Source organism: Melanerpes formicivorus, unplaced genomic scaffold (genome assembly GCF_026170545.1).
Source record: "Melanerpes formicivorus ecotype bairdi unplaced genomic scaffold, bMelFor1.0.p_v2 SCAF_67, whole genome shotgun sequence".
In the NCBI taxonomy this organism is placed as follows: Eukaryota; Metazoa; Chordata; class Aves; order Piciformes; family Picidae; genus Melanerpes; species Melanerpes formicivorus.
In genome coordinates, this window is record NW_027142419.1 from 2,049,682 (window position 1) to 2,077,146 (window position 27,465).

The 27,465-nt window shown below is 59.6% G+C and overlaps 1 protein-coding gene across 21 annotated transcripts in view; it reads right to left on the minus strand.

The window, feature by feature from the left end:
- EIF4G3 (eukaryotic translation initiation factor 4 gamma 3) overlaps window positions 1–27,465 on the minus strand; it is a 228,978-nt gene that overhangs the window by 118,489 nt on the left and 83,024 nt on the right. For 8 of the 21 annotated variants that reach the window (XM_068162751.1, XM_068162753.1, XM_068162752.1 and 5 more), the window contains exons 4-6: window positions 6,868–6,963; window positions 5,389–5,502; window positions 1,629–1,661 (exon numbers count right to left, since the gene is read on the minus strand). The exons of 2 other annotated variants lie outside the window; for them this stretch is intronic. In XM_068162751.1, the coding sequence (XP_068018852.1) occupies window positions 1,629–1,661; window positions 5,389–5,502; window positions 6,868–6,963 (243 nt within the window). The remainder of the gene's footprint in view (window positions 1–1,628; window positions 1,662–5,388; window positions 5,503–6,867; window positions 6,964–27,465) is intronic. 11 more of the 21 variants (XM_068162756.1, XM_068162755.1, XM_068162754.1 and 8 more) reach the window with 4 other exon arrangements.

A 27,465-nucleotide genomic window follows, 5' to 3' on the forward strand; every position in this document is an offset into this window, starting at 1 on the left:
GGGACCTGGGAAGTTGCCCCAGGGGAGGTTTAGGTTGGACATGAGGAACAATTTCTTCCCCTTGAGGGCTGTCCAGGCCTGGCCCAGGCTGCCCAGGGCAGTGGTGCAGTCCCCAGCCCTGGAGGGGTTTGAAAGCCCTGGGGAGGTGGTGCTGAGGGCCCTTGGTTCAGTGGTGCCCTGGCAGGGCTGGGTTGGACTGGCTGATCTGAAAGGTCTCTTCCAGCCAAAATGGTTCTGTGATTCTCTCTGCCCTGCTGCTGAAGAGGTCCTGTGGCTGTTTCTGCCACCCCAACAAGCCCTGCCCATGAGTCTCACAGCCAGAGCAGCTCCTGCCCCTGCCCTCAGGCCACTGCTGGCTTACAAAGCCCAAGTCACACACCAGCAAGACAACAAAGATTCCTCAGAGCCTGCTGCCACAGCCTGACTCCAGCCAACCCCAACCCTGGGATGCCAGGGCACCAGCAGGCCTAAACCCCTGGGGACACTGAGCTGCAGAGTCCTTTGCCTTGCTCCTCTCTGACAGGCTGCATTCCATCCTCCAGGATGCAAAGGCCTGCTCCAGGTTGGTGTCCTCAGCTCAAGCCACTGAACCTACCAACAAGGCTGGGAAACACTCAGCCAAGGCTCTGGCAGGCTGAGAACAGCAGAGCCCAGCAGCAGCTGGAACCACCTCTAAGGGCAGAGCAGAAGACCTCAGGAGCAGCTGGCAACCACCTCTGTGAGCAGAGCAGAGCAGAAGACCTCAGGAGCAGCTGGCCACCACCTCCAAGAGCAGACCAACAGCAGCTGACCACCACCTCTATGAGCTGACCAGCAGCAGATGACCACCACCTCTATGAGCAGAGCAGAAGACCTCAGGAGCAGCTGGCCACCACCTCCAAGAGCAGACCAGCAGAACCCAACAGCACCTGGCCACCACCTCTGTGAGCTGACCAACAGCACCTGGCCACCACCTCTGTGAGCTGACCAACAGCACCTGGCCACCACCTCTGTGAGCTGACCAACAGCAGCTGACCACCACCTCTATGAGCTGACCAACAGCACCTGGCCACCACCTCTGTGAGCTGACCAACAGCAGCTGACCATCACCTCTATGAGCTGACCAACAGCAGCTGGCCATCACCTCTGTGAGCTGACCAACAGCAGCTGGCCACCACCTCTATGAGCTGACCAACAGCAGCTGACCACCACCTCTATGAGCTGACCAACAGCAGCTGGCCATCACCTCTGTGAGCTGACCAACAGCAGCTGACCACCACCTCTATGAGCTGACCAACAGCAGCTGGCCATCACCTCTGTGAGCAGAACAGCAGAGGCCAGCAGCAGTTGGCCATCAGAGGCCAGCAACAGAGGCCAGCAGCAGAGGCCAGCAGCTGGGCAGCAGCTCTCCAGGCTGCCCTGTGCCAGGCAGGAGGTGCCCAGGGGGTGGCTGTGCAGTGCCATGGCGGTGCCTGAGCCCTGCCTGTGGGACTCTGCTGCAGGCAGCTGGTTAGCAGCAGGGTTAGCCAGGTGCCAGCAGCTCCTCCTGGGGCTGGTTTGGGAAGGGGGGGGGGGTTAGTGGGTGCAGCACCTCCACCCCCCTCCCCAGGCAGTTAGTGGGGGTGAGAAGCAAGGGGCAGGTACTGTACCTGGTGATGGGCAGGTCGAGGCCCCGCTGCAAACTGAGGAAAGGCGAAGAAACAAACACAAAAGGAAAGGCACAAAGAGTCAGAAACACCACAAGGGAACCAAAACGTCACACTCTGTGCAGAAACAAACCCAGGAGGGGGGAGGGAAAGAAACCAAACCAAAGCAAACCAAACCAAAACCAAGGAAGCAACCAAACACAAACCACCACAGAAAAAAAAACCCCAGTGAAAAGCTTTGCTGCAGGACAGGGACAGACAGAGGTGCTGAGGCCTGAGGGGGGCCATGTGCTGCTCCAGAGCCAGCAGGGCACAGCCAAAGCTGCTGGGCAATTCTGAAGGCAGTGTGTGGATCACAGGCATTCTGAACCCTGCCTGGGATGAGAAACCCAAACCAAACAGACCACAAAACCAACTCAAACCAAGCAGCAGTGGAGGCCTTTGAGTGGTGCAGGGGGAGGCCAATGGTTCAAGCAGTGGGATTCAGCCCTTCCAAACATCTGGTGGGAGCAAAGGATGGAGGCTCGTGGCTGGGAGTGGCTGAGAGCCAGGCAGGCAGGGACAGTGCCTAGAGCTCCCCACCCCCCCAACAGAAGCCTCTTCCTGAGGTGGGTTTGTCACCCCCATCGAGAAGCAGAGGAGATGGGGCACCCCCTGATGTCCCCAGGGGGCAGAGCAGGGGCAGCTGCTGGGGCCCAGCCCTGTGCTCAGGCTCCTACAGCACTTCCCAGCCAGTGGAGCCCCAGAGGGAGCAGAGGGCTGAGGACTGCACATGCTCAGTGAACATTCAAAGCAGCTTCCAGTCAGCAACTGGCTGTCAAAACAGAAAGAAAGATGAATGCAGGGAATGGCAAGGAAAGATGAGGAAGGTGTCCTCTGCCAGCAGCCCAGCCCACTCCTTGAACCCTTAAGTCTCAGAGCCCCAGGATGAGAGGTGATCCTCGAGGTCCTTTCCAACCTAAGTTATACTGTGATACATCTGCTGAGAACAGCTCCACTAACTGAAGGGAGCAAAGGAGACTGGCTCCTGGGGTGGCCTTTTGCCCACCTGCTGCAGGGTCTGCTGGCTCAGGGACTCCCTGCACCTCCTGAAGCCCAGGGTGCAGCCCACCTCTGCCACAGGGACTCCCCAGGCCTCACTGCTTTGCTTTCTGCCTCAGCAGAGGGATCACAACTGCCTACTGATTGCTGAGTTGCTTAATTAAGAGAGGGTTTTCAGCCAGAAAAAGTGGCTGGGGAGGCTTCACCTGCAGCCCTGCCTCCCAAACCTGAGGAGCAAAGCGCAGGGAGCCACTGCCCCAGCTGATTTTTCTCCCTCACAAACAATTTCCTCCCCTCTGCTTCAGATTCCCCAGAGCCAGGCTGCTGAAACCTGTGTTTATCTACTCCTTCTACCTTCACCTCCCTGTGACACTTGGCTGGAAAGGCAGAACAGCCTTCAGAAATGAGAGAAGAGGCAGAAATGGACTCTTTCTAGTGCAAGAGCTGGCAAAGAATGAGCTGCACTGATGCAGCCCAAGAGGTTCCCACACCCTTGACAGTTCTTCCTAAGCCTCACATTACAGGAGGAGAGGTAAATGGGGAGCACCTTGTGAGCCCAGCAAGCTAACAATGTCCACTTCAGTATGAAAAGCAGGACAGAAGCCCTCAGAGAGCCCCCAGCATCCTCCCAGGGCTCAGGGTGTGAAGAGGTGGTGGCTGTGCTGATGGTCCTACAGGGCTGAGTCTCAATGGGCTTCAAGTCCTGCTCAGGAAGAACTCCTCAGAACCAGCCGCAACCTCTTCTGCTTGAGGAAAGGGAACAAAGCTCCTCCTGGAAGGGCTGACAGGCTCCATGGCACACAGCAAGGACCAAAACTGAACCAAGAAGACCAACAGTTGGGTGCAAACAGCTGGTGCTGCTTAACCTGGGGGCTGAAGCAGCCCTCTGCTCGCTGCTCCACGGGGAAGCTTGGTTCTGTGCTTAAAGCAAGAGCTGGAGGCTGATGTCCTAAGGAGCTGGAGCCTAGTCCGTGGTGAGAAGTGTTGCAAGAAGAAAGGAATGAAGCACAGCCTGGAAGCCAGTGGCAACCCTCCTGGATCTGTTTGGTGCTGGCCACTGCTGGCCATGGAGGTTGGAACTGGTCAGGTTTTGAGGCAGTCCAGGCGGAGAGGATTTATTGCTAACGGAGCTGTAAGCAACAGAACAAACTGTAGTGGCTGCTGGCTCAGGTAAAACACACTCTGGGCTGCTTTCCTCTGTCTGCTGAAGGCAGGAGATGGAAAGGAAAACTCCCTTTTGAAGCTGGGCCCAACTCTCCTGCCCCTCCCACCCTGTGGATCCTGCTCCCTGCTCTGGGCACCACGGGGCAGGGGCTCTGCCGACGCCGAGCCGGCACAGCTCAAGCCTCTCGGGAAACCACCTCTGGGATGGCTCAGACACCCTCTCTGATCCCTGGGGGCTTTGCACAGGCCTCCCAGAATTGGACAACTTGAGTTCAAATCAGCTGGTGCTGGGGGCAAGAGGGAAGGGATAATTCTCAGCCATGCTGAAGGAGTCTGCCTGCCCTTTGCCTCCCCCCAGCTGGAGCTGGAACCGTCGCTCCCGGAGCGATGCTGCGATGCTAGCGGGGAGAAAACAGAGACTGAGAGATCCACAGAGCCATGGGATGGGTTGGGTTGGAAGGGACCTTGAAGATCACCCAGTTCCAACCCTCCTGCCCTGGGCAGGGACACCTCCCACTAGACCAGGCCGCTCAAGGCCTCATCCAGCCTGGCCTTGAACACGAAGCCACTTGGATTGCAAAGGCTGCTGCCGCCCTGGAAGGAGCAGAGAAGCCTGAGCCATGCAATCACCAATGGCCCTGGGATGCAGAAACAGGATGGAGGTAGCTCCAGCTGCTGGAGGAAGCAGGGAGGGCTCCCTGGGTGCAGCAGCCTGCCTGCCTGCCTGCCTGCCCGCTCCGGCAGCGGCCCCCGCGGGACGGTGCTGTGGGAGCCTGGGGGTGGCAAGGACACCCTGCCAGCTGCCTCAGCCCCTCCTCACCCTCCCCTCACCACCAACCAAAAGGGAAAGAAAAAGGAAATAAAACCAGAAATAAGTTGAAAAAAAACCCACCCCAACCAAACAGAAACAACCAAAAGTCAACCAAGGCCTGGAGAAAATGCAAGAGCAGCTCAGGGCGAGGCCGGCCTTGCATCGGCTTCGGGGTGGGGAGGTGGAATGAGATGTTATGGGGGTGGCTTCTAGGCATGGGGGTGGAAATGGTCACCAGCAGAGCAATGGCAAAACTGCACACAGGAGAGCTTCAAAAACCAATGCAAAAGTGGCTGACAACTGCAGGCTGACTCCTCCTCACCACCTCCTCAGTGAAGGGGGTGGGGGGTGGGGTAAATCCCTGCGATGGGCTGAGCTCTGCAGCCCAAAGGTCCTGCCCAGGCCATCTGCTGTCCTGCAGCAGCTCAGCCCCACTCTCTCCCCCAGCTGCACTCCTATCTCTGGGAACTTAGAACCTGCCCTTAGGGTTAGGGGAGGGGAGGGGAGGGTGCTCATGCTGGTAGCAAAGAAGCAGAACCAGTGCATCGCTCTTGAGCAGCCAACAACCAAACCAAAATCCCCCAACCAAAAACCAAAAAGATGTGGGTAGAAAAAAACCAACAACCACCCCAAAGAAAATAAAGTAGTAATTAATGCTAATAACCAAAGAAAGGAAGGTAGAGATGACAACAGTGCTGTGGGGCAGGGTGGCCTGCAAGAAGGAGGACAGTTTGTTATCTTGCTTACAATGCAGTATTTTATCCAGCCTCTTCCAGCCAGGGACCTGTAAACCGGGCTCTGCTCCAAAACCTTCCTCCTCTTCCAGTTGTCTGTGCAATGTATTGGCACTGCTCTGCTGGGCTGTCAAAAAAACTGGTTTAGAGATGCAGCTCTTCAGTCAGGATTTTGTGTTCTCTCTGTCTTGGGGTTTTTGTTTTGCTCCACTTCTAACCACACCAAAAGCTCCTTCAGTCCTTTCCTGGGTGGGTTGGGTTGGTTTTGCCTCCTCAGCTTTGCAGCAGTGAGAAGGCAAAAGATGAGCAATACTCACTGAGGGGAGTGGGGCTGTGCCAGCAGGGTCAGAACAGGGGGTGCTGCTGGGGGAGGGGCTAAGGAGGTGCTTGGGGTGCTTACAAGCTGGCAGCTGCCCACAGCCCAGGACCTTCATCAACCCGATGTGAATTGGCTGCTTCGGCGCCGCAGAGGGGAAGGGGCCTCAGAACCAACCCTCCTGCAGCACAAACCCCCACACCGGTGGGGCAGGTGCACTGCTGTGGGAAGCTGGCCTGGGGGGTGTGGAGCTGCTGTGTGGACAAACAGAAGGCTTCTGTCTGGGAGGCTTTCAGCAGGGTTCATCTCACTCTACAAAGAGAAGAGAGCTGGGAAGGCTGTGCTGGGTCTGGAGGTTCCGACGCAGGCTCGCAAGAGGCGCAGGGCTTGCTGCTGCCTTGGCTAACTGAGGCTTCAGACATCCTGATGGGGGCTACCAGGCCTCCAGAAGCTGGCCTAAGCATCCTGACACCCTGGGAGGGTCTCTCCTAGCACTGTGAGGAAAAGCACTCCAAGCAGAGACTCCCCTGGTTTGGGGAGGCAAAGTCCTACCAGAGCAGGATCACAACACACACCAGCCAAAAATAAAGACCATGGAGGACAACCCAACCTAAAGCTGGATGAAAAAGGGGCTGCCCACAAAAAGATGTGAGCACTCAAAAGCTCCCCATGAAATGAGTGAGCCCCTACAGGGTGCTGGGCAGTGAGTGGGGGGATGGGGAAGTGTGGCCCAGAGGCCGCTGCAGAGCGGGTGGAGAGCGGAGAATGGCTTTTGCTTGCTGAGCTCTGGTCCATCACCTCACCAAACACTTCCTCCAAGGAAAACCAACCAAAACATACAAATCATGAAGACAAGAGAAAGATTCTGGTAATGAACCTAAAGTCTACAATGAGCCTGAGAGCAACCATGCTCAACCCCCCTGGGGCTGTCTGAGCCGAGCCCAGAGTCCCTCCGGCGCTTCCTTCCTCCTAAGCCACTTCCCAAGGCACAGCATCCTAGCAGGACGAGGGCTGACAGCACCACTCAAGCCCTGCCCTTTGGAAGGTGCTTCCACTCCAGCAGGACATGTGCTCCAGAGAGCTGGCCAAGTGCCACAGACACACACAAACACACAGAGAGACAGCCAAACGAGGAGGAAAAGGAGAGGAGAGAGAGCACAGCGCAGGGTCCCTTACCGGCGAGCGGGTCTGAGGCTGGGGGTTCATTGTTTGAGGGGCTTGAGGGTACACCAACGTGGTTGGAGCTGCATTCTGTCCTGAGGGGTAAGGAGCCTGCCAGGGGATGAGAAAAGGAAAGCAAAATGAGTGGGGGGCATGCTTCAGCCCCAAAGGCAGGAAGAGGAGACTGCTGGCAGAGGGACTGGCAGGTAAGGCTGAGAGAAGGACGACAGAGGTGAGAGCGGTGCAGGAAGCCTTCTGCACCAATGAGCCAAGGCAGCAACACAGAATCAGAGCTGTCAGGGTGGGGAAAGCCCTCCAGGATCATCAAGTCCAACACCACCCTGGCCATTAAACCATGGTCCCAAGTGCCATGGCCACAGGTTTCTTGGAGACCTCAGGGATGGGGACTCCACCACCTCCCTGGGCAGCCTGTGCCAGTGCCTGACCAACAAAGGAATTGTTCCTCAAGTCCAACCTATCCCTCCCCTGGCACAGTTTCAAGTCATTTCATCTTGTCCTCTCTCTTGATCCCTGGGGGAAGAGATCAACCTCCACCTGGCTCCAACCTCCTTCCAGGGAGCTGTAGAGAGCAATGAGGTCTCTCCTCAGCCTCCTCTTCTCCAGGCTGAACACCCCCAGCTCCCTCAGCTGCTCCTCCCCAGCCCTGCTCTCCAGACCCTTCCTCAGCCCTCAGTGTGCTTGAAGTGAGGAGTCCAATACTGCACCCAGGATTGGAGGTTTGGCCTCACCAGTGCCCACTCCAGGGGGACAATCCCTGCCCTGCTCCTGCTGGCCATGCTCTTGCAGGTTCAGGCCAGGCTGCTGGTGGCCTTCTTGGCCTCCTGGGCACAGCCTGGGCTCATCTTCAGCTGCTGCCACTCAGCACCCCCAGGGCTTTGTCTGCTGGGCAGTTCCCAGGCACTCTGCCCCCAGCCTGGAGCCTTCCTGGGGTTGTTGTGACCCAGCCCTTGGCCTTGTTGAACCTCAGCCCAGTGACCTTGGCCCATGGATCCAGCCTGGCCAGATCCCTCTGCAGAGCCTCCAACCCTTCAGCAGATCACTTCCCACCCAGTTCAGTGTCACCTGCACACTGAGGGTGCCCTCAATTCCCTGCTCCAGATCATTGACAAAGGCATTAAGGAGAGCAGCCCCAGCCCCCAGGGCTCTGCTGCAGGCTGCTGCTCTGCAGCAATTGCTGTAAGCACAGCAGAGAGGACTGGCTGGGAAGCCACCAAATGTTTTCCTCAGCTCCTGCTCTGGAAGCAGCAACCAGTAAGCAGGGCAGGCTCCTGCTGTCCCCCACCCCTGCAGCAGCTCAGTTGGGTTAACTCTCAGCTGCTTTAACCCTCTCTCCAGACTCCTCTTCCCTCCCTTCTCACCACTGGCAGCCCCCCTGCCTCCCATCAGCAGCTCATCTGCAAGGAGCCTTCTCACTGGGGAGATGTCAGCTGCAGCCCCAAATATTTTCCCCTTGTATTTGACAAGTGTGACTCTGCTTGAGCTGCTTGTGGCACTGCTCTGCTGCAAACAGAGCTGGCAGCAGAGCTGGCAGCAGAGCCCTGGGCCCTGGCAGCTAAGGGCCTGGGGGAGCTCTGCTGGCTTCTCATCCGCAGCCTACAGAAGTTGTCCTCCCTCTGTAGGACACTGCTGCTGATTTCCTGCACCTCAAGGCTCTGCCCAGCTCCTCTGAGTATCAGAGAGTCAGACAGGGTTGGAGTCAGACAAGGCTCAGCCAGTTCCAACCCCCCTGCCACGGGCAGGGACACCCCACACTAGATCAGCCTGGCCAGAGCCTCATCCAGCCTGGCCTTAAACACCTCCAGGTGGGAGGGAGGCTGCTAACAGCTGCGGTGTCTGTGTGCTGCGGCTGGGGAAAACCCTGCCCCTGCCTTTCTGTGCGGCTCTGCCCTTGCGCTGCCGACTGCCCCGGGGCCACAGCGATCAGCTCAGCAGCAACACAAAGCCCTGGAGCTGTCCTTAGCTCAGCCGGTTCACCCACAGGGCTGAGAAACGCCACCCCCCCCAGGCCTGGGAAGTGGCTGGCAGGGTCCACACCTCGGCTCCGGGCAGCGCTGAGTCACACAGCCCCGGGCGGCAAGGGGCTGCGGCACCGAGCTCCGCGGGGCCTGCAGGAAGGCTGCCTCGGGAAGGGTTAAACTCTGCTCCCTGCCTCGGGAAGGGTTAAGCTCTGCTCCCTGCCTCGGGAAGGTTAAGCTCTGCTCCCTGCCTCGGGAAGGGTTAAGCTCTGCTCCCTGCCTCGGGAAGGGTTAAGCTCTGCCCCCACCCAGGGCTGTTCCCTGCCTCGCGAAGGGTTAAGCTCTGCCCCCTGCCTCGGGAAGGGTTCAGCTCTGCTCCCTGCCTCGGGCAGGGGCTCGTCCGGGGCTATATTTACTGGAGTTACACACCGGGAGCAGGAATGGTGCTGGGGCTCCAGCACATGACCGTGACTCAGGAGCTTGCTGCTCTGCTAACCTTGCTGTGGCTGTGACCTTGGGCAACAACTTCAGCGGCTGCCCGGCTCCACCAACGCAGGCAGCAGGCTGGGCTGAGCTGGGCTGGGCTGAGCTGGGCTGGGCTGAGCTGGGCTGGGCTGGGCTGGGCTGAGCTGGGCTGGGCTGAGCTGAGCTGGGCTGGGCTGAGCTGAGCTGGGCTGGGCTATGCTGAGCTGAGCTGAGCTGAGCTGAGCTGAGCTGAGCTGGGCTGAGCTGAGCTGAGCTGGGCTGGGCTGAGCTGAGCTGGGCTGAGCTGAGCTGAGCTGAGCTGAGCTGAGCTGGGCTGGGCTGAGCTGGGCTGGGCTGGGCTGTGCTGAGCTGAGCTGAGCTGGGCTGAGCTGAGCTGGGCTGAGCTGAGCTGAGCTGAGCTGAGCTGGGCTGGGCTGAGCTGGGCTGGGCCAGAGGAGGCCACAAAGATGCTCAGAAGCTGCAGAACCTCCCCTCTGGGGCAGGCTGGGAGAGCTGGGGCTGCTCAGCCTGGAGAAGGCTGCAGGGAGACCTCAGAGCTGCAGTTCAATGTCTGAAGGGGATCCCCAGGCAGGCTGGGGAGTGGCTGTGCAGGAGGGCTGCGGGAGCCAGGACCAGGGGTTTGGAACTGGAGCAGGGCAGAGGCTGGGCATCAGGAGGAGTTCTGCAGAGGGAGGCTGGGGAGAGCCTGGCACAGGCTGCCCAGGGAGGTGCTTAAGGCTCCATCCCTGCAGGTCAGCCTGGCTGTGGCCCTGGGCAGCCTGCTCCATCTGGAGAGGTCCCTGCTGACTTGGACAAGAGGAGCTTTGAAGCTCCCTTCCAGCCCAGGGCAGTGTGGGACTCTGCAAGCCAGCTGAAGGCCAGCAGCAGGCTTTGATCTCTGTGGCAGGGGAGGGAGAGCCTAAACAGAAGCAGAAGCAGGGGCTGCTGGGGCCACAGGCAGCCCTCTGCTGCCCCTGCCCAGCCCAGAAGGCCATCTGTCCTGTGGCCACCCCAGGAAGCACCACCATCCTGCCTGGAGAATGAAGAGCACCACAGCTCACTGCAGTGCTCAGGACCTGGGCTGGGCACTCAGGTGGCCTTTCAAAGAGACTCTGCCCTGCTTCACCTTGAGATGGCAAATAGCAGCCCCATGGCTGGGCAGGCACTGGCACAGGCTGCCAGGGGGGTGGTAGAGTCCCCAGCCCTAGAGGTGTTCAAGCAATGTGTGGCCATGGCAGCTGGGGCCAGGGTTCAGTGGCCAGGGTGGTGCTGAGTTGCTGTTGGGCTGCAAGCCCTTGAAGAGCTTTTCCAGCCCCAACACTTCAGTGACTCACAGAATGGGTTGGGTTGGAAGGGAGCTCAAAGGTCAGCCAGCTCCAGCCCCCTGCCATGGGCAGGGACACCTCCCACCAGCACAGGCTGCTCAGGGCCTCATCCAGCCTGGCCTTGAGCACCTCCAGAGAGGAGGCAGCCACAGCCTCCCTGGGCAGCCTGTGCCCCCAGCCTCACTCTCAGGAATTCCTTCCTCCTCTCCAGTCTCAGTCTCCCCTCTCCCAGCTCAAAGCCATTGCACTTTGTTTTGTCACTCCAAGCCTTTGTCCCAAGTCCCTCCCCAGCTCTCCTGGAGTCCCTTCTAACACTTTCCACACACACATGGCTCAAGCCCTCCTCTCTTTGCTCCTCTGCAGCAGCTTCTCTCAGGGTCCTGCCCTGCTGCATCTCCAACAGCTATGTTATGGCCTGGTGTCACTGTGGCACACACTGGAGCAGGCCAAGGCAGGGAGCAGAAGAGGGAAGCAGCCCCAGAACTGCAGCCCCAGAACTGCAGCCAGGGCTCTGATTCCTTGCTGAATACAAAGACCCAGACCCCACTGGGGAAGGCAGCAAAGGAAATGAAGCTTCCTCTGCCCTGGACAAAGGCAACTTGAGCAGAGGAGGCTGCAGGGCAGGACACTCACTCCTGGCCTTCCTGCTTCCCAGCACTGTGACTGTGCCTCTGGGGGGGACAGAGGAGAAGGGTGGAAAGCAGCCCCTCTGAGAGGGAACCTACAGTGGGCCCAGAGAAGGGCAGGGAAGGGTCTGGAGAACAGGGCTGGGGAGGAGCAGCTGAGGGAGCTGAGGTGGTTAGGGCTGGAGGAAGGGAGGCTGAGGAGAGACCTCCTGGATCTCTACAACTCCCTGAAAGGAGGTTGGAGCCAGGGGGGGTTGGGCTCTGCTCATGTACAAGAAGTGCCAGGAGAAGAGGACAAGAGGGAATGGCCTCAAGCTGCTCCAAGGGAGGTTTAGGTTGGCCATGAGGAACAATTTCTCCTCCAAAAGGGTTGTGGAGCCCTGGCCCAGGCTGCCCAGGGCAGTGGTGCAGTCCCCAGCCCTGGAGGGGTTTGAAAGCCCTGGAGAGGTGGTGCTGAGGGCCATGGCTCAGTGGTGCCCTGAGCAGGGCTGGGCTCCATGATCCTAAATCCTTCCCTGATCCCAAGGCCAGGCTTGCCCTGTGCTTGGAGCACAGCAACTGCAATGAGTTCATCTGCAGCCATCCCTGGTGCAAAGGTGCAGCAGCAGCAGCTCTGGGGAGGCAGAAGTGCCCCAGGCTGCTAAGCCCACTGCCCACTGCCCACTGTGGGATGCTGGGGGGCAGAGGTCCTGCTGCTGGCTGTCCCCCAGCCACAGAGGAAGCTCCAAGCTCTTGTCAGCCAAGGCCTCTGCAGATGATCACTTCCTAGCCTCTGTAAATCCCAGTGGGGATCTCCTTGGCTCCTCACAGAGGCTGGGGAGCCAGGCCCTGCCTGGGCTGCAGCACAGCTCCCAGCCTGGGGCTGCTGGGCAAAGGCCATGCTGGAATGGAGGCAGTCAGGGACTCAGGAGGTCTTGTGCCTGCTTGTGAGTGATGAGGGGAGAGGTTCCAACAGAGAGTCACAGAGTTGTCTGGAAGAGGCCTCTGGGATCACCCAGTCCAACACCAACCCAACCCCTCCCTGGCCACCAAACCCTGGCCCCAGCTGCCATGGCCACAGGCTTCTGGGACACCTCCAGGGCTGGGCACTCCACCACCTCCCTGGGCAGCCTGTGACAGCCCCTGACCACTCCTGCAGGACACAAATTGTTCCTCAGGTCCAACCTGAACCTCCCCTGGCACAGTTTCAGGCCATTTCCTCTTCTTCTACCACCTGATACCAGGGAGCAGAGCCCAACCACCAGCTCACTGCAGCCTCCTCTCAGGGAGCTGTGGAGAGCAAGGAGGTCTCTCCTCAGCCTCCTTTCCTCCAGGCTCAAACCCCCAGCTCCCTCAGCTGCTCCTCCCCAGACCTTGCCCCAGCTCTGTTGCCCTTCTCTGGACCTGCTCCAGCCTCTCAAGGACCTTCCTGGAGTGAGGGGCCCAGGACTGATGCCAGGGCTGAGGCTGTAGTGTCACCAGTGCCCACTCCAGGGGCACAACCACTTCCCCCCTGCTTGTCACACTCTTGCTGACCCAAGCCAGGGTGCTGGCAACCTTCTTGGCCACCAGATCACACTGCTGGCTCATAGCAGCTCCACTGCTGGAGGACAACAGAATCATAGTATCATAGTATTAGTCAGGGTGGGAAGGGACCACAAGGCTCAGCCAGTTCCAACCCCCCTGCCATGGGCAGGGACACCCCACACTAGAGCAGCCTGGCCAGAGCCTCAGCCAGCCTGGCTGCAAACACCTCCAGGGCTGGGGCCTCAACCACCTCCCTGCACAACCCAGTCCAGGGCTTCACCACTCTCATGGGGAAGAACTTCCTCCTCCCCTCCAGCCTCAATCTCCCCACCTCCAGCTTCATTCCATTCCCCCTAGTCCTAGCACTGCCTGAGATCCTGAGCAGTCCCTCCCCAGCCTTCCTGGAGCCCCCTTCAGATCCTGGAAGGCCACAATGAGGTCACCTGGGAGCCTTCTCTTCCCCAGGCTGAACAGCCCCAACTCCTTCAGTCTGTGCTCACAGCAGAGCAGCTCCAGCCTTCTGCTCATCCTCCTGGCCCTGCTCTGGACACCTTCCAGCACCTCCAGATCCCTCTTGCCATAGGGGCTCCAGAACTGGAGGCAGGACTCCAGGTGGGGTCTCCCCAGAGCTGAGCAGAGGGGGAGAATCACCTCCCTTGCCCTGCTGGCCACACTTCTCCTGCTGCAGCCCAGGCTCTGCTTGGCTTTCTGGGCTGCAAGTGCACACTGAGAGCTCCTGGGGAGCTTCTCCTCCCCCAGCACCCCCAAGGCTCTCTCCTCAGGGCTGCTTTCCAGCCAGTCCCTGCCCAGCCTGCATTTGTGCCTGGGATTGCCTCCAGCCAGCTGCAGGACCCTTGCTCTTGTTGAACCTCCTGAGGTTGGCTTGTGCCCACCTCTCCAGCCTGCCCAGCTCCCTCTGGATGGATCCCTTCCCTCCAGCTGTCTGCTGCACCACACAGCTTGGTGTCAGCAGCAACCCTGCTGAGGCTGCACTCAGTGCCACTGTCCATGGCACGCACAGGGATGTTGAACAAGCCTGGGCCCAGGACTGATCCCTGAGGGACTCTGCTTGTCCCTGGCCTCCCCTGGGCCATGGAGCCATGGACAGCCACTCTCTGGGTGCAGCCCTCAAGCCAGCTCTGTACCCATCCAGTGGTCACCCCTCACACCCATAGCATGGCTATGGTTGGAGAAGACCTTTAAGATCACTGCATCCAACCCTTCTCCCTGGGGGGAGTGGTGGAGAGCAGCTGAACATGAGCCAGCAGTGTGCCCAGGTGGCCAAGAAGGCCAAGGGCATCCTGGCCTGCAGCAGGAAGAGTGTGGCCAGCAGGAGCAGGGAGCTCATCCTGACCTGTGCTCAGCACTGCTTAGGCCACACCTGGAGTCCTGTGTCCAGTTCTGGGCTCCTCAGGTTAGCAAAGAGGTTGAGCTGCTGGAAGGTGTCCAGAGAAGGGCAACAAAGCTGGGGAGGGGTCTGGGGCACAGCCCTGTGAGGAGAGGCTGAGGGAGCTGGGGTTGCTTAGCCTGGAGAAGAGGAGGCTCAGGGGAGACCTTCTTGCTCTCTCCAACTCCCTGAAGGGAGGTTGGAGCCAGGTGGGGGTTGGGCTCTTCTTCCAGGCACCCAGCAGCAGAACAAGAGGACACAGTCTCAAGCTGTGCCAGGGGAAGTTCAGGCTGGGTGTTAGGAAGAAATACCTCACAGAAAGAGATTGGCCAGGGGAATGTGCTGCCCAGGGAGGTGGTGGAGTCCCCATCCCTGGAGGTGTTTAGGAAGAGCCTGGCTGAGGCCCTTGGTTGATCAGTTAGGGTTGGGTGGTTGGTTGGGCTTGGGGATCTTGGAGGTCTCTTCCACCCTGGTTGGTTCTGTAAAAGGCTCCAAGAGGCTGCCCAGGGAGGTGGCTGAGGCCTCATCCCTGCACACCTTCAAGACCAGCCTCAGTGTGGCCCTGGGCAGCCTGCTCCAGCTGGAGGAGTCCCTGCTGCCTGCAGGGGGTGGCACAAGATGAGCTCTGAGGTCCCTTCCCAGGCAGTGCAGGCTCTGCAGCACTGCTCCCCAGCCCCCAAAGCCTTCCATGCTCTTTGTCAGGAGCAGCAAGCAGCACACTGAGACCTCAGCTTGCAGCAGAGCCACACTGGGCATGGACTCAAAGCTCCACCCCTGTGGGACAGCTCCTGCCAGCTGCAGAGCTTCTGGAGCTTCCTCTCCAGTTCCAGTCTAACACCACAGCCAGCAGTGGGCTGCAGGAATCCAAGGGCTGCCCCAGCCCAGTCTGAGCTGCCTGCTGGGGTATTTTATGCCCTCTCCATGGCCAAAATGCAGAGCAGGCCAAGCCTGGCCCTGTGTGCTGACTCTGGGGCCTGCTGTGGTGCTTTCCCAGCGATGCAGGTTCTGGAGCATGAAGGAAACCCCCAGGAAAGGGCAGGGAACAGAAGGGATTGCTGCAGGAGGCAAAGCAGAGAGGGATTGGTGAACAGCAGGCAGGAGCAGGCTGCCTCTGCTGCTCTGCTCTCTTCCCATCAGGGAGAGAAACGTGGCTCAACAAGTGGGAAAGGCTGAAGAGCACTGAAACAGAGCCCAGCCCCTGGGGTGGGGAGGACAGAGAAGGTGCAGGGAAAAGCACTGAAGGGAGGGGTCTGGAGGGGTCTGACACAGCATCAGGAACTGCATTGCCTCTCCCAGCCCCAAAGGGTAAAGCTCCTGGCACTGCAGAACCTGCTTTTGATTCCCAAGAGCACCAGCAGCAGAAGGGAACTCTTTGGCTACCTACCTCCTGTATCCAGGATGTGTCCTGAGGCCAAGACACCTCCTGGGAGCTTTCCTGCCCACAATAACCCTGCTGACAGCAGGGTGGAGGGGCCAGGCAGGCCCTGAACCAGGCCAGGGTTGCTCCTGAAAGCAGCAGCTCCAGAGCAGGATGGAGAGCACAGAACCCTCCCCTCCCCCAGGCACACAGGGAGCAGGATGGAGCAGCTCCCACCACAGGACCCCACAGCAGGAGGAGGGCAAGGGGCTGAGGATTGGTCCTGCCTAGGCTCAGAACTTAGGGGCTCCCAGAATGGTTTGGGTGGGAAGGGACCTTCAAGATCCAGTTCCAAGCCCCTGGCATGGGCAGGGCCAGCTCCCACCAGAGCAGCCTGCCCCAGCCTGGCTTTGCACAACCCCAGGCTTGGAGCACCCCCAGCTCCTCTGGGCAACTGGTGCCCTCATGGCTGACCTGAATCCAGCTTCTTCAGCTCAAAGCCACTGCCTCCCATTCTGACACTGCAGCCCTTTGGCAGAACTCACAGAATCAGCCAGGCTGGGAAAGAGCTCAGAGCTCAGCAAGTCCAACCTAGGACCTAATCCCTGACACCTCCTGACAGCTAAACCCTGGCTCCAAGGGCCACATCCAATCCCCTCCTGAACACCTCCAGGGATGGGGACTCCACCACCTCCCTGCCCTTCTCTGGACACCTTCCAGCAGCTCAATGTCCTTCTTAAGCTCAGGAGCCCAGAGCTGGACACAGGACTCCAGGTGTGGCCTAAGCAGTGCTGAGCACAGGGCACAAGGACTTCCCTGCTCCTGCTGGCCACATTCTTCCTGCTGCAGGCCAGGATGCCCTTGGCCTTCTTGGCCCCCTGGGCACACTGCTGGCTCATGTTCAGGCAGCTGTCAATCAGCACCCCCAGGTCCCTCTCTGTTTGGCAGCTCTCAGCCACTCTGCCCCCAGCCTGTAGCTCTGCCTGGGGTTGCTGTGGCCAAAGTGCAGCCCCTGGCACTTGGACTTGTTGAATGCCATCCTGTTGGCCTCTGCCCATCTGTCCAGCCTGGCAAGGTCCCTCTGCAGAGCCCTTCTGCCCTCTCACTGACCAACATCTGCTCCCAGCTTGGTGTCAGCTGCAAATCTGCTGCTGACTGACTCAATCCCCTCCTCCAGATCATCAATGAAGATATTGAACAGGCTGGGGCCCAGCACTGCTCCCTGGGGCACACCACTGGTGCCTGGCTGCCAGCTGGCTGTGGCACCATTCACCACCACTCTCTGGGCTCAGCCTCCAGCCAGTTCCTAACCCAGCTCAGAGAGCTGCTGTCCCAGCCAGGGGCTGACAGCTTGGCCAGGAGGTTGCTGTGGAGGATGGTGGCAAAGGCCTTGCTGAGGTCCAGGCAGACCACATCCACATTCACCCTGAACCTCCCCTGGGGCTGTCTCCTCTTCCCCTGTCACTTGTTGCATGTCACACCATACCAGCATCCAGCAGCAGCTGAAGCCTTCCCCTCAGCTCCAGATCTCCCTTCCTGCAGCCCCACACCCAGCTGCTCTCCCCAGACCAAAGCCACCCCTGGGATGGAGCATCCCTTCTCAGGGCTGCTGAGGGGCCTGGAACAGCTCCCTCAGGAGGAAAGGCTGAGAGGATAGAGCCTGGAGAAGAGCAGCCTGAGGGGGATCTCAGCAGTGCTGATCAATAAGGGGGGGGCAGGAGGATGGGGCCAGGCTCCTGGCAGTGGTGCCCAGGGACAGGACACAGGGGGCACAGGGGCACAGACTTGGACACAGGAAGTTCCATCTAAACAGGAGGAGGAATCTCCTGCATTTAAGGGGGACAGAGCCCTGGGGCAGGCTGCCCAGGGAGGTGGTGGAGCCTCCATCCCTGGAGACATCCCAAACCCACCTGGATGTGTTCGTGGGTGACCTGCTCTAGGTGACCCTGCCTTGGCCAATGCTCCCCACAAGTCACTTCCAACCCCACCTCTCTGTGCCTGTGCAGCCCAGGAGGCTTCCCACTGCCAGCTGGGATCTGCCCAGACTTCCAACCAGGAGGGGAAAGGCAGAGGAAGGAAAGCAGAAGCTGCAAAGCCCTTCCCTGGGCAAGCATCATCCCCAGCTGCATTAACCCCATCAAACCCCCTCTAATCCTGTTACAAAGCCCAGAGGCCACAGCACTGCCAGCAGGCCTTTGAGACAAAGGCCACAAGAGGCTTAGCCCTCTGCTGCTCAGCCATTAAATAACTTGCAGTTTCAAATCTCCTCCTGCACTCCTGCAAGGGCAGGACTAGAGGGCTGCAGGAAACCCTCACAGAACCACAGCCTGCTTGGGGCTGGAAGGAACAACCCTCACTGGCAGCACAGCCTGGGGGAGGAGGGCACAGAAAGCAGCCCTGAGGAACAGGGCTTGGGGTGCTGGTAGGGGAGAGGCTGGCCAGGAGCAGGCAGGGTGAGACTGCAGCACAGGAGGCCAAGGGCAGCCTGGGCTGCATCCAAAGCAGCATTGCCAGAGAGCCAGGGAGGTGATTCTGGCACTGTGCTCTGCTCTGCTGAGACCTCACCTGCAGTGCTGTGTGCAGGGCTGGAGCCCTCAGCACAGGAAGGACCTGGAGCTGATGGAGAAGGTCCAGAGGAGGCCAGGAAAATGCTCAGGGGGTTGGAGCAGCTCTGCTGTGGGCACAGGCTGAGGGAGCTGGGGGTGTGCAGCCTGGGGAAGAGAAGGCTCCAGGGAGACCTCAGAGCTGAGGGGGCTACAGGAAGGATGGAGAGAGACTGCTTGCAAAGGCCTGCAGGGACAGGAGCAGGGACAATGGCTTCAAACCAGAGAAGAACAGAATTAGATTGGGTGTGAGGAGCAAGTTCTGCAGGAGGCTGCTGGAACACTGCAGCAGGCTGCCCAGGGAGGTGGCTGAGGCAACAGCCCTGCAGATATTCCAGGTGAGCCTGGACAGGGCTCTGGGCAACCTGCTCCAGTGGAGGATGTCTCTGCTGAGTGCAGGGCTTGGACTGGAGGAGCTTTGGAGTCCCTTGCAACCCAGAGCATTCTGTGATCAGCTGTGTGCTGGGTTACAGCCATCCTGGGGCAGGGGGGAGGGTATGAGAGCCCCAGGGGACAACAGAAACCTCAGCCAGGTGGACTCTCTGTCCCAGGAGGAGGGCTCCTCAGGGTCTAAGCTGCTCTGTTCCTCTCCCCCTTCCTGTCCAGCAAGACTATAAAGAAGAGAATAAACCAGGTTGGAAGAGCCCCTCAAGATCATTGTGCCCAACCCATCACCCAACACCACCTAATCAACTAACCCATGGCACCAAGCACCCCATCAGGCACCCTATAAAGGGGAGGGCATGGCAGCCATTCTCTCTCTTGGCTCCTGCCTGCCCTGTGCCAAAGGACCAGGAGCTGCTGCTGACCTCCTGGCTCTGCCACCTGGCCAGGCCTGATCCTCTCTCTGCTGCACCCAGGCTTCCCTGAAGGCCTGCAATCTATGATCAGGTGACTGCCTGGTGGCTGTGGGGCAGGCTGTGGATGTGGTCTGCCTGGACCTCAGCAAGGCCTTTGCCACCGTCCCCCACAGCAAACTCCTGGCCAAGCTGTCAGCCCCTGGCTGGGACAGCAGCTCTCTGAGCTGGGTTAGGACCTGGCTGGAGGCTGAGCCCAGAGAGTGGTGGGGAATGGTGCCACAGCCAGCTGGCAGCCAGGCACCAGTGGTGTGCCCCAGGGAGCAGTGCTGGGCCCTGTGCTCTTTGACATCTTTACTGATGATCTGGATGAGGGCATTGAGTCCATCAGCAGTAAATGTGCAGATGACACCAAGCTGGGGGCAGGAGTTGATCTGTTAGAGGGTAGAGAGGCTCTGCAGAGGGACCTGGACAGGCTGGGCAGAGGGGCAGAGGCCAAGGGCAGGAGATTGAACACATCCAAGTGCCAGGGGCTGCACATTGGCCACAACAACCCCAGGCAGGGCTACAGGCTGGGGGCAGAGTGGCTGAGAGCAGCCAGGCAGAGAGGGACCTGGGGGGTGCTGGTCGATGGTAGGCTGAACATGAGCCTGCAGTGTGCCCAGGCAGCCAAGAGGGCCAATGGCATCCTGGCCTGCATCAGGAAGAGTGTGGCCAGCAGGAGCAGGGAGCTCATTCTGCCCCTGTACACTGCACTGGTGAGGCCACACCTCGAGTCCTGTGTCCAGTTCTGGGCTCCTCAGGTTAGGAAGGAGGTTGAGCTGCTGGAACGAGTCCAGAGAAGGGCAACAAAGTTGGTGAGGGGTTTGGAACACAGCCCTGTGAGGAGAGGCTGAGGGAGCTGGGGTTGCTCAGCCTGGAGAAGAGGAGGCTCAGGGGTGACCTTATCACTCTCTACAACTACCTGAAGGGAGGTTGTAGACAGGCAGAGGTTGGTCTCTTCTCCCAGGCACCCAGTACCAGAACAAGAGGACACAGTCTCAGGCTGTGCCAGGGGAGGTTCAGGTTGGATGTTAGGAAGAAGTTCTACACAGAGAGAGTGATTGCCCATTGGAATGGGCTGCCCGGGGAGGTGGTGGAGTCGCTGTCATTGAAGGTGTTCAGGAGGAGACTGATGGGGTGCTTGGTGCCATGGGTTAGCTGTTTGGGTGGGTTGGATTGGTTGATGGGTTGGACTGGATGATCTTGAAGGTCTCTTCCAACCTGGTTTGCTTTATTCTATTCTAATCCACACACACCAAGGGAGACACAAGGCCATCCACACCTGGGTTGTATCCTCTCCTGTTCATCCTTGTTGCTTCCCCCTGTACCCCCTCCCTGGGACTGCTCTAGAAACATATTGCTAACAGCTTTGCTTCTCCTGCTCACAAAGCCACTCCAGGTTGCTCCCTGGCAGGTTCACTCCAGCCTCTTTGGGGGCAGGGGGAGGAGTTCTTGGTTTCTTGCTACCATCTCAGCTCTTAAACTCCTCTTAAGGCTCAAACCAGCCCCACCAGGGCGGTGGCTGAGGCAACAGCCCTGCAGATATTCAAGAGGAGGCCCAACAGGGCTCTGGGCAACCTGCTCCAGTGGAGGAGGTCCCTGTTGAGTGCAGGGCTTGGACTGGAGGAGCTTTGGAGGTCCCTTCCAGCCAGCTCATTTCAAGTCCCTGCCAGGCAGAGTTGTGAAAAGATCAACTGAGAGGGTGACAGCAAAGACACACTTGGACACCTTGACTAGGACAAGAAGGGACCTGGGCAGTTGCCCCAGGGCAGGTTTAGGTTGGACATGAGGAACAATTTCTTCCCCTTGAAGGAGAGCTGCAGCCAGAGCAGGGAGAGCAGCAGCACAGGGAGGGGATTCTGCCCCTCTGCTCTGCTCTGCTCAGACCCCACCTGAAGCTCTGGGGCCCCCAGCACAAGAAGGACCTGGAGCTGCTGGAGAGGCTCCAGAGGAGGCCATGGGGATGATCAGAGGGCTGAGAACCTCCCCTATGGGGCCAGGCTGGGAGAGTTGGGGCTGTGCAGCCTGGAGAAGAGAAGGCTCCAGGGAGACCTCAGAGCAGCCTTCCAGCACCTGAAGGGCTCCAGGAGAGCTGGGGAGGGACTCTGGACAAGGGCTGGGAGTGCCAGGATGAGGACAATGGCTTTGAGCTGGGAGAGGGGAGAGTGAGACTGGAGAGGAGGAAGAAATTCTTTGCAGTGAGGCTGGGGAGACTCTGGCACAGGCTGCCCAGGGAGGCTGTGGCTGTGCCCTGCCTGAAGGTACTCAGGGCCAGACTGGATGAAGACTTGAGCAGCCTGGGCTGGGGGGAGGTGTCCCTGCCCCTGGCAGGGGGCTGGAGCTGGCTGAGCTGTGAGGTCCCTCCCAACCCCACCCATGAATCATGGCTCTAGCAGGATCCTGGCTCCTGCACAGGGATCCAAGCTGATACAAGAAGGGCTTGGGGCTTGGCACAGATGGCAGCCAGGCTGCCTGGCAGGGATCCCCAGACCTGAGGGCCCTGAGCAAGGCCTCACTGCTGTTCCAAACACTCAGTCAGCCATGGGGACATTTCCTGAGGGCCAGGATGAGACCACAAAACTCTCTTCACTTCAGGCACAGAACCAGATGGTAACAAGTTGCAGCTAGGACAAGCTGGTTTGGATTCCACCCAGGCACCCAAAAGTCACAGCCTCTGAGCAGCAAACTGCTGAGAATTCAGCTCCCAGGCTGCTGCATCTCTGTGCTGTGAGGCACTGAGGAGAAGGATCACTAAACCCAGCTGCAAATCCCTCCAGTGGCTCCAGAGTGAGGTCTCCATAGATGCAGAGAGTCCTCTGCTCCCCTGGCACTGCAGCCCTTAGCCTGGGAGGCAGCCAGGGCTGGGAGTGCCAGGATGAGGGCAGGGAAGTGAAGCTTGAGGAGGGCAGACTGAGACTGGGGATGAGAGAGGAATTCTTCAGAGTGAGGCTGGGGAGACTCTGGCACAGGCTGCCCAGGGAGGCTGTGGCTGTGCCCTGCCTGGAGGTGTTCAGGGCCAGGCTGGATGAGGCCTTGAGCAGCCTGGGCTGGGGGGAGGGGTCCCTGCCTATGGCAGGGGGCTGGAGCTGGCTGAGCTCTGAGCTCCCTTCCATCCCAACCCATTCCATGAATCCATCAGTCTCTGGAGCACTGCTGAGCTCAGGGACAGCTGAGTGCAGAGAGGATTGCTGCCCCTGGGCTCCAAGTGTGGTCACTTCATAGTATCACAGTATCAGTCAGGGTGGGAAGGGACCACAAGGATCAGCCAGTTCCAACCCCCCTGCCATGGGCAGGGACACCCCACACTAGAGCAGCCTGGCCAGAGCCTCAGCCAGCCTGGCTGCAAACACCTCCAGGGCTGGGGCCTCAACCACCTCCCTGCACAACCCAGTCCAGGGCTTCACCACTCTCATGGGGAAGAACTTCCTCCTCACCTCCAGCCTCAATCTCCCCACCTCCAGCTTCATTCCATTCCCCCTAGTCCTATCACTACCTGAGATCCTGAGCAGTCCCTCCCCAGCCTTCCTGGAGCCCCCTGCAGATCCTGGAAGGCCACAATGAGGTCACCTGGGAGCCTTCTCTTCTCCAGACTGAACAGCCCCAACTCCTTCAGTCTGTGCTCACAGCAGAGCAGCTCCAGCCCTCTGCTCCTCCTCCTGGCCCTGCTCTGGACACCTTCCAGCACCTCCACATCCCTCTTGCCACAGGGGCTCCAGAACTGGAGGCAGGACTCCAGGTGGGGTCTCCCCAGAGCTGAGCAGAGGGGGAGAATCACCTCCCTTGCCCTGCTGGCCACACTTCTCCTGCTGCAGCCCAGGCTCTGCTTGGCTTTCTGGGCTGCAAGTGCACACTGAGAGCTCCTGGGGAGCTTCTCCTCCCCCAGCACCCCCCAGGCTCTCTCCTCAGGGCTGCTTTCCAGCCAGTCCCTGCCCAGCCTGCATTTGTGCCTGGGGTTGCCCCAGGCCAGCTGCAGGACCCTGCCCTTGCTCTTGTTGAACCTCCTGAGGTTGGCTTGTGCCCACCTCTCCAGCCTGCCCAGCTCCCTCTGGATGGATCCCTTCCCTCCAGCTGTCTGCTGCACCACACAGCTTGGTGTCAGCAGCAACCCTGCTGAGGCTGCACTCAGTGCCACTGTCCATGGCACCCCCAGGGATGTTGAACAGGCCTGGGCCCAGGACTGATCCCTGAGGGACTCTGCTTGTCCCTGGCCTCCCCTGGGCCATGGAGCCATGGACAGCCACTCTCTGGGTGCAGCCATCAAGCCAGCTCTGTACCCATCCAGTGGTCACCCCTCACACCCATGTGTCACCAGCCTGGGGACCAGGATGTGGTGCAGGACAGTGCTGAAGGCTGTGCTCAGCTCCAGCCAAACGACATCAGCTGCTCTCCCCTCAGCTGTTGATGTTGTCACCTGCTCAGGGAAGGCCACCAGGTTGGTCAGGCAGGATTTGCCCTTGGGGAAGCCATGCTGACTGCTCCCAATCACCTCTTCACTATTCTTCTGAGCCAGCACTGCCTCCAGGAGGATCTGCTCCATGATCTTTCCAGGTGAGACTGACTTGGTGGTTACCATCCTGCTGCTCAGGAGCCCCTCACAGGCACCTCACAGCCCACAGGGCTGCAGCTGAGTGGAGAAAGCCAAACTGTTCCCTTCCTGTGGTGCTTCCTCTCATCTAGCAGAAGCACTGCTCTTGTTCCTCAGGATCCTCCAGGGATGAGGAGGGATGGACCTGGCTGCTCCTGATGCCCCAAGCCTCCCCCAGTGCCTGCTGCTCATGGAGCCACTGGAGGAGCCTCTCCCTGTGCCCTGCTCACTGCACAGAGGGCAGCACCCTGCTGCTGCCTCCTCCCCAGCCCCAGCCTGGCTGCCCTGGGGCAGCTCCCACTGCCAGCAGGCAGCAGAGCTGAGGGCAGGCTCCCAGCCTGCTCTGCCTCCCCCCAGCCATGCCAGGAGTGCTCAGCCAGGCTGTTACCCTGTGGCACACCACAGTTCCAGGCCCTGCTCTGCTGGCCCTGCCCCAGGACAGACTTCTCCACTCCTCCTCCAGTGGCTTCTCCTTTCCTCTGGACACTGAGACAGTAAAGTCACAGAGCCATTAAAGGTGGCAAAGGCCTCTGAGATCACCCAGTCCAACCTTCCACCCAAGCCCTCCAGGAGCACCAAACCATGCCCTGAAGTGCCACAGCTCCTCATTTCTTCAACACCTCCAGGGATGAGGACTCCACCACCTCCCTGAGCAGCCTGTGCCAACCCCTGGCCACACTTGCAGGACAGAAATTGTTCCTCTTGTCCAACCTAACCCTCCCCTGGCACAGTTTCAGGCTGTTTCCTCTCACCCTATTACCTGATACTGGGGAGACCAACCCCCAGCTGGCTCCAGCTTCCTCTCAGGGAGCTTAGAGAGCTATGAGGTCTCCCTCAGCCTCCTCTCCAGGTCCCTCAGCCTCTCCTCCCAAGTGCTGCTCTCCAAACCTCTCCCCAGCTTCATTGCCCTTCTCTGGAGCTGCTCTGTTGCCTCAGCCCAACCACCTCTGAAGCTTTCAAGCCAAAAGAGGAGGCAAGGGAGAGGTCTCCTCTCCCAGCCCCTGCAAGGGGCCCTCTGGTGCAAAGAGCAGCAGAAAGAGGAAGCTTGGGGGCTGTGGGGCCACATCTGGCCACAACCTCCCTGTGGCAACATGTGCTGTGCATTCCCACCACATTCCTGAGAGCAGCAGCATGACTTCAGGGCCCTGGAATCTGGGCAGCAGCAGGGCTGCAGAGCCAGGGGTGGGGGACTGCTCCCACCACTACCAAGCTCTCCCCCTGCTGCTGCAGGAAGCAGTTCTGGAGGGCAGGGAAGTGCCAGGGCTTGGCCATTATGAAAGCCCTTGCAGGAAGTCAAGCAGCAAGTCCTCCTCATCTGGGCTGTGTCCCAGGCAAAGGTGGAGGATGAAGGGACACAGAAGAGGAGCAGCACCCCAGCTGCTGCTGCTCCCTCAAGGGGAGCTCAAGGAAAGGAAAGAATGGAATGGAATGGAATGGAATGGAATGGAATGGAATGGAATGGAATGGAATGGAATGGAATGGAATAGAATAGACCAGACCAGACCAGACCAGGTTGGAAGAGACCTTCAGGATCATCCAATCCAACCTATCATCCAACACCATCCAACCAACTAACCCATGGCACCAAGCACCCCATCAAGTCTCCTCCTGAACACCTCCAGTGATGGTGACTCCACCACCTCCCCAGGCAGCACATCCCAAGGGCAATCTCTCTCTCTGTGTAGAACTTCCTCCTAACCTCCAGCCTAAACCTCCCCTGGCACAGCCTGAGACTGTGTCCTCTTGTTCTGGTGCTGTCAAGGTACAGCAGCTCTGCACCTGCTTCCCATAGCAGACACTGAGTGTCCTGAGCTGTGGTTACAGACTCCCAGCACAGGGAGGGCTGCATCAGATCAGCTCCAGAGACCATCTGCCAGTGCCCCCCTGCCAAAGCAGGGCACCCACAGCACCCTGCCCAGCAGCACAAGGCCCGGGGGGGTTGGAAGCTCTCCACACCAGGACACTCCACAACCTCTCTGGGCAGCCTGCTCCAGGCCTCAGCACCCTCACACCAAACAACTTTCTCCTCCTGGGTGCCAGTTTGTGCCCTCTGCCCCTTGGCCTGGCCCTGGGCACCACAGACCAGAGCCTGGCCCCAGCCTCTTGCCCCCCACAGCTCCTTTAGCTCTTGCTGAGCATTGCTCAGCTCTCCTCTGGGGCTGCTCTGCTGCAGGCTCTCAGCCCCAGGGCTCTCAGCCTTTGCTGCTCCCAGAGCTGCTCCAGGCCCCTCAGCAGCTTCAGAGCCTCCCCTGGACTCTCTCCAGCAGTTCTCTGCCTCTCTTGAGCCTCCTTTACTCCAGGCTGGACAACCCCAGTCCCCTCAGCAGCTCCCCACCAGAGCTGTTCTCCAGACCAGCTTTGTTGCCTTTCTCCATGCCTGCCAAACCCAGACCCCCCACCCCCCTTGGTGGGCACAAGCACCCCCCTCCCCCTCAGGCACAGGGGGGGCAGGGCAAAGCCAAGCTCTGCCCACAGCAGGGCTGCTCCAGCCCCTCAGCACTGTGCAGTGTCTTAGCAGTCAGTCAGAAGCCACCCAGCTCAGGTTCCCTGAGCCCCAGAAGGACAGAGCAGGAGTTAGAGAACCACAGAATCAAGGAAGTGTTTGGGCTGGCAAAGGCCTCTGAGACCACTGAGTCCAACCATAGTATCATAGTATCACAGTATCAGTCAGGGGTGGAAGGGACCACAAGGCTCAGCCAGTTCCAACCCCCCTGCCATGGGCAGGGACACCCCACACTAGAGCAGCCTGGCCACAGCCTCAGCCAGCCTGGCTGCAAACACCTCCAGGGCTGGGGCCTCAACCACCTCCCTGCACAACCCAGTCCAGGGCTTCACCACTCTCATGGGGAAGAACTTCCTCCTCCCCTCCAGCCTCAATCTCCCCACCTCCAGCTTCATTCCATTCCCCCTAGTCCTATCACTCCCTGAGATCCTGAGCAGTCCCTCCCCAGCCTTCCTGGAGCCCCCTTCAGATCCTGGAAGGCCACAATGAGGTCACCTCAGAGCCTTCTCTTCTCCAGACTGAACAGCCCCAACTCCTTCAGTCTGTGCTCACAGCAGAGCAGCTCCAGCCCTCTGCTCCTCCTCCTGGCCCTGCTCTGGACACCTTCCAGCACCTCCACATCCCTCTTGCCATAGGGGCTCCAGAACTGGAGGCAGGACTCCAGGTGGGGTCTGCCCAGAGCTGAGCAGAGGGGGAGAATCACCTCCCTTGCCCTGCTGGCCACACTTCTCCTGCTGCAGCCCAGGCTCTGCTTGGCTTTCTGGGCTGCAAGTGCACACTGAGAGCTCCTGGGGAGCTTCTCCTCCCCCAGCACCCCCAAGGCTCTCTCCTCAGGGCTGCTTTCCAGCCAGTCCCTGCCCAGCCTGCATTTGTGCCTGGGATTGCCACTGACTGAGGCTTGGCCTAGCCTTCAACCTTGGATCATAGAATCAGAGAGGCTCAAGGCTGCTTTGGGTGGGAAAGGAGCTCTGGAGCTCATCCAGTCCAACCCCTGCACTCAGCAGGGACAACCAGAGCAGGCTGCTCAGAGACCCAACCACCTCACCTGGACAGGTCCAGGGGTGGGACATTACCCTCTCTGGGCAGCCTGGGCCAGGCTCTCACCACCCTCTTCCTTCTCTCCAGTTCCACTCTCCCTCTCCCAGCTCCAAACCTGCTTCTCCTGAGCCTTTTCAAACCCTTCTCTTAGCTTCCCTTCCTCTCCCTAAGCACACAGAGGACAAAGATCCTCCCTGAGCTGCTGGGGAGGCTGTAAGGTCAAGGTGCTCCTGGGCAGGGTGGGGGTCTGAGGAGCATCTCCAAGGTGCTGAGGGGCAGCAGGGCAGGACAGCAGCAGCCTGCTGGCAGCAGGAGAGGAGCTCTGGCCCCGGCAGCGCTGCCTGCGCCTGCACTGAGCCAACAGCAGAACTCCCTTGAGCAGAGACCTTCTGAAAGAGGCTGC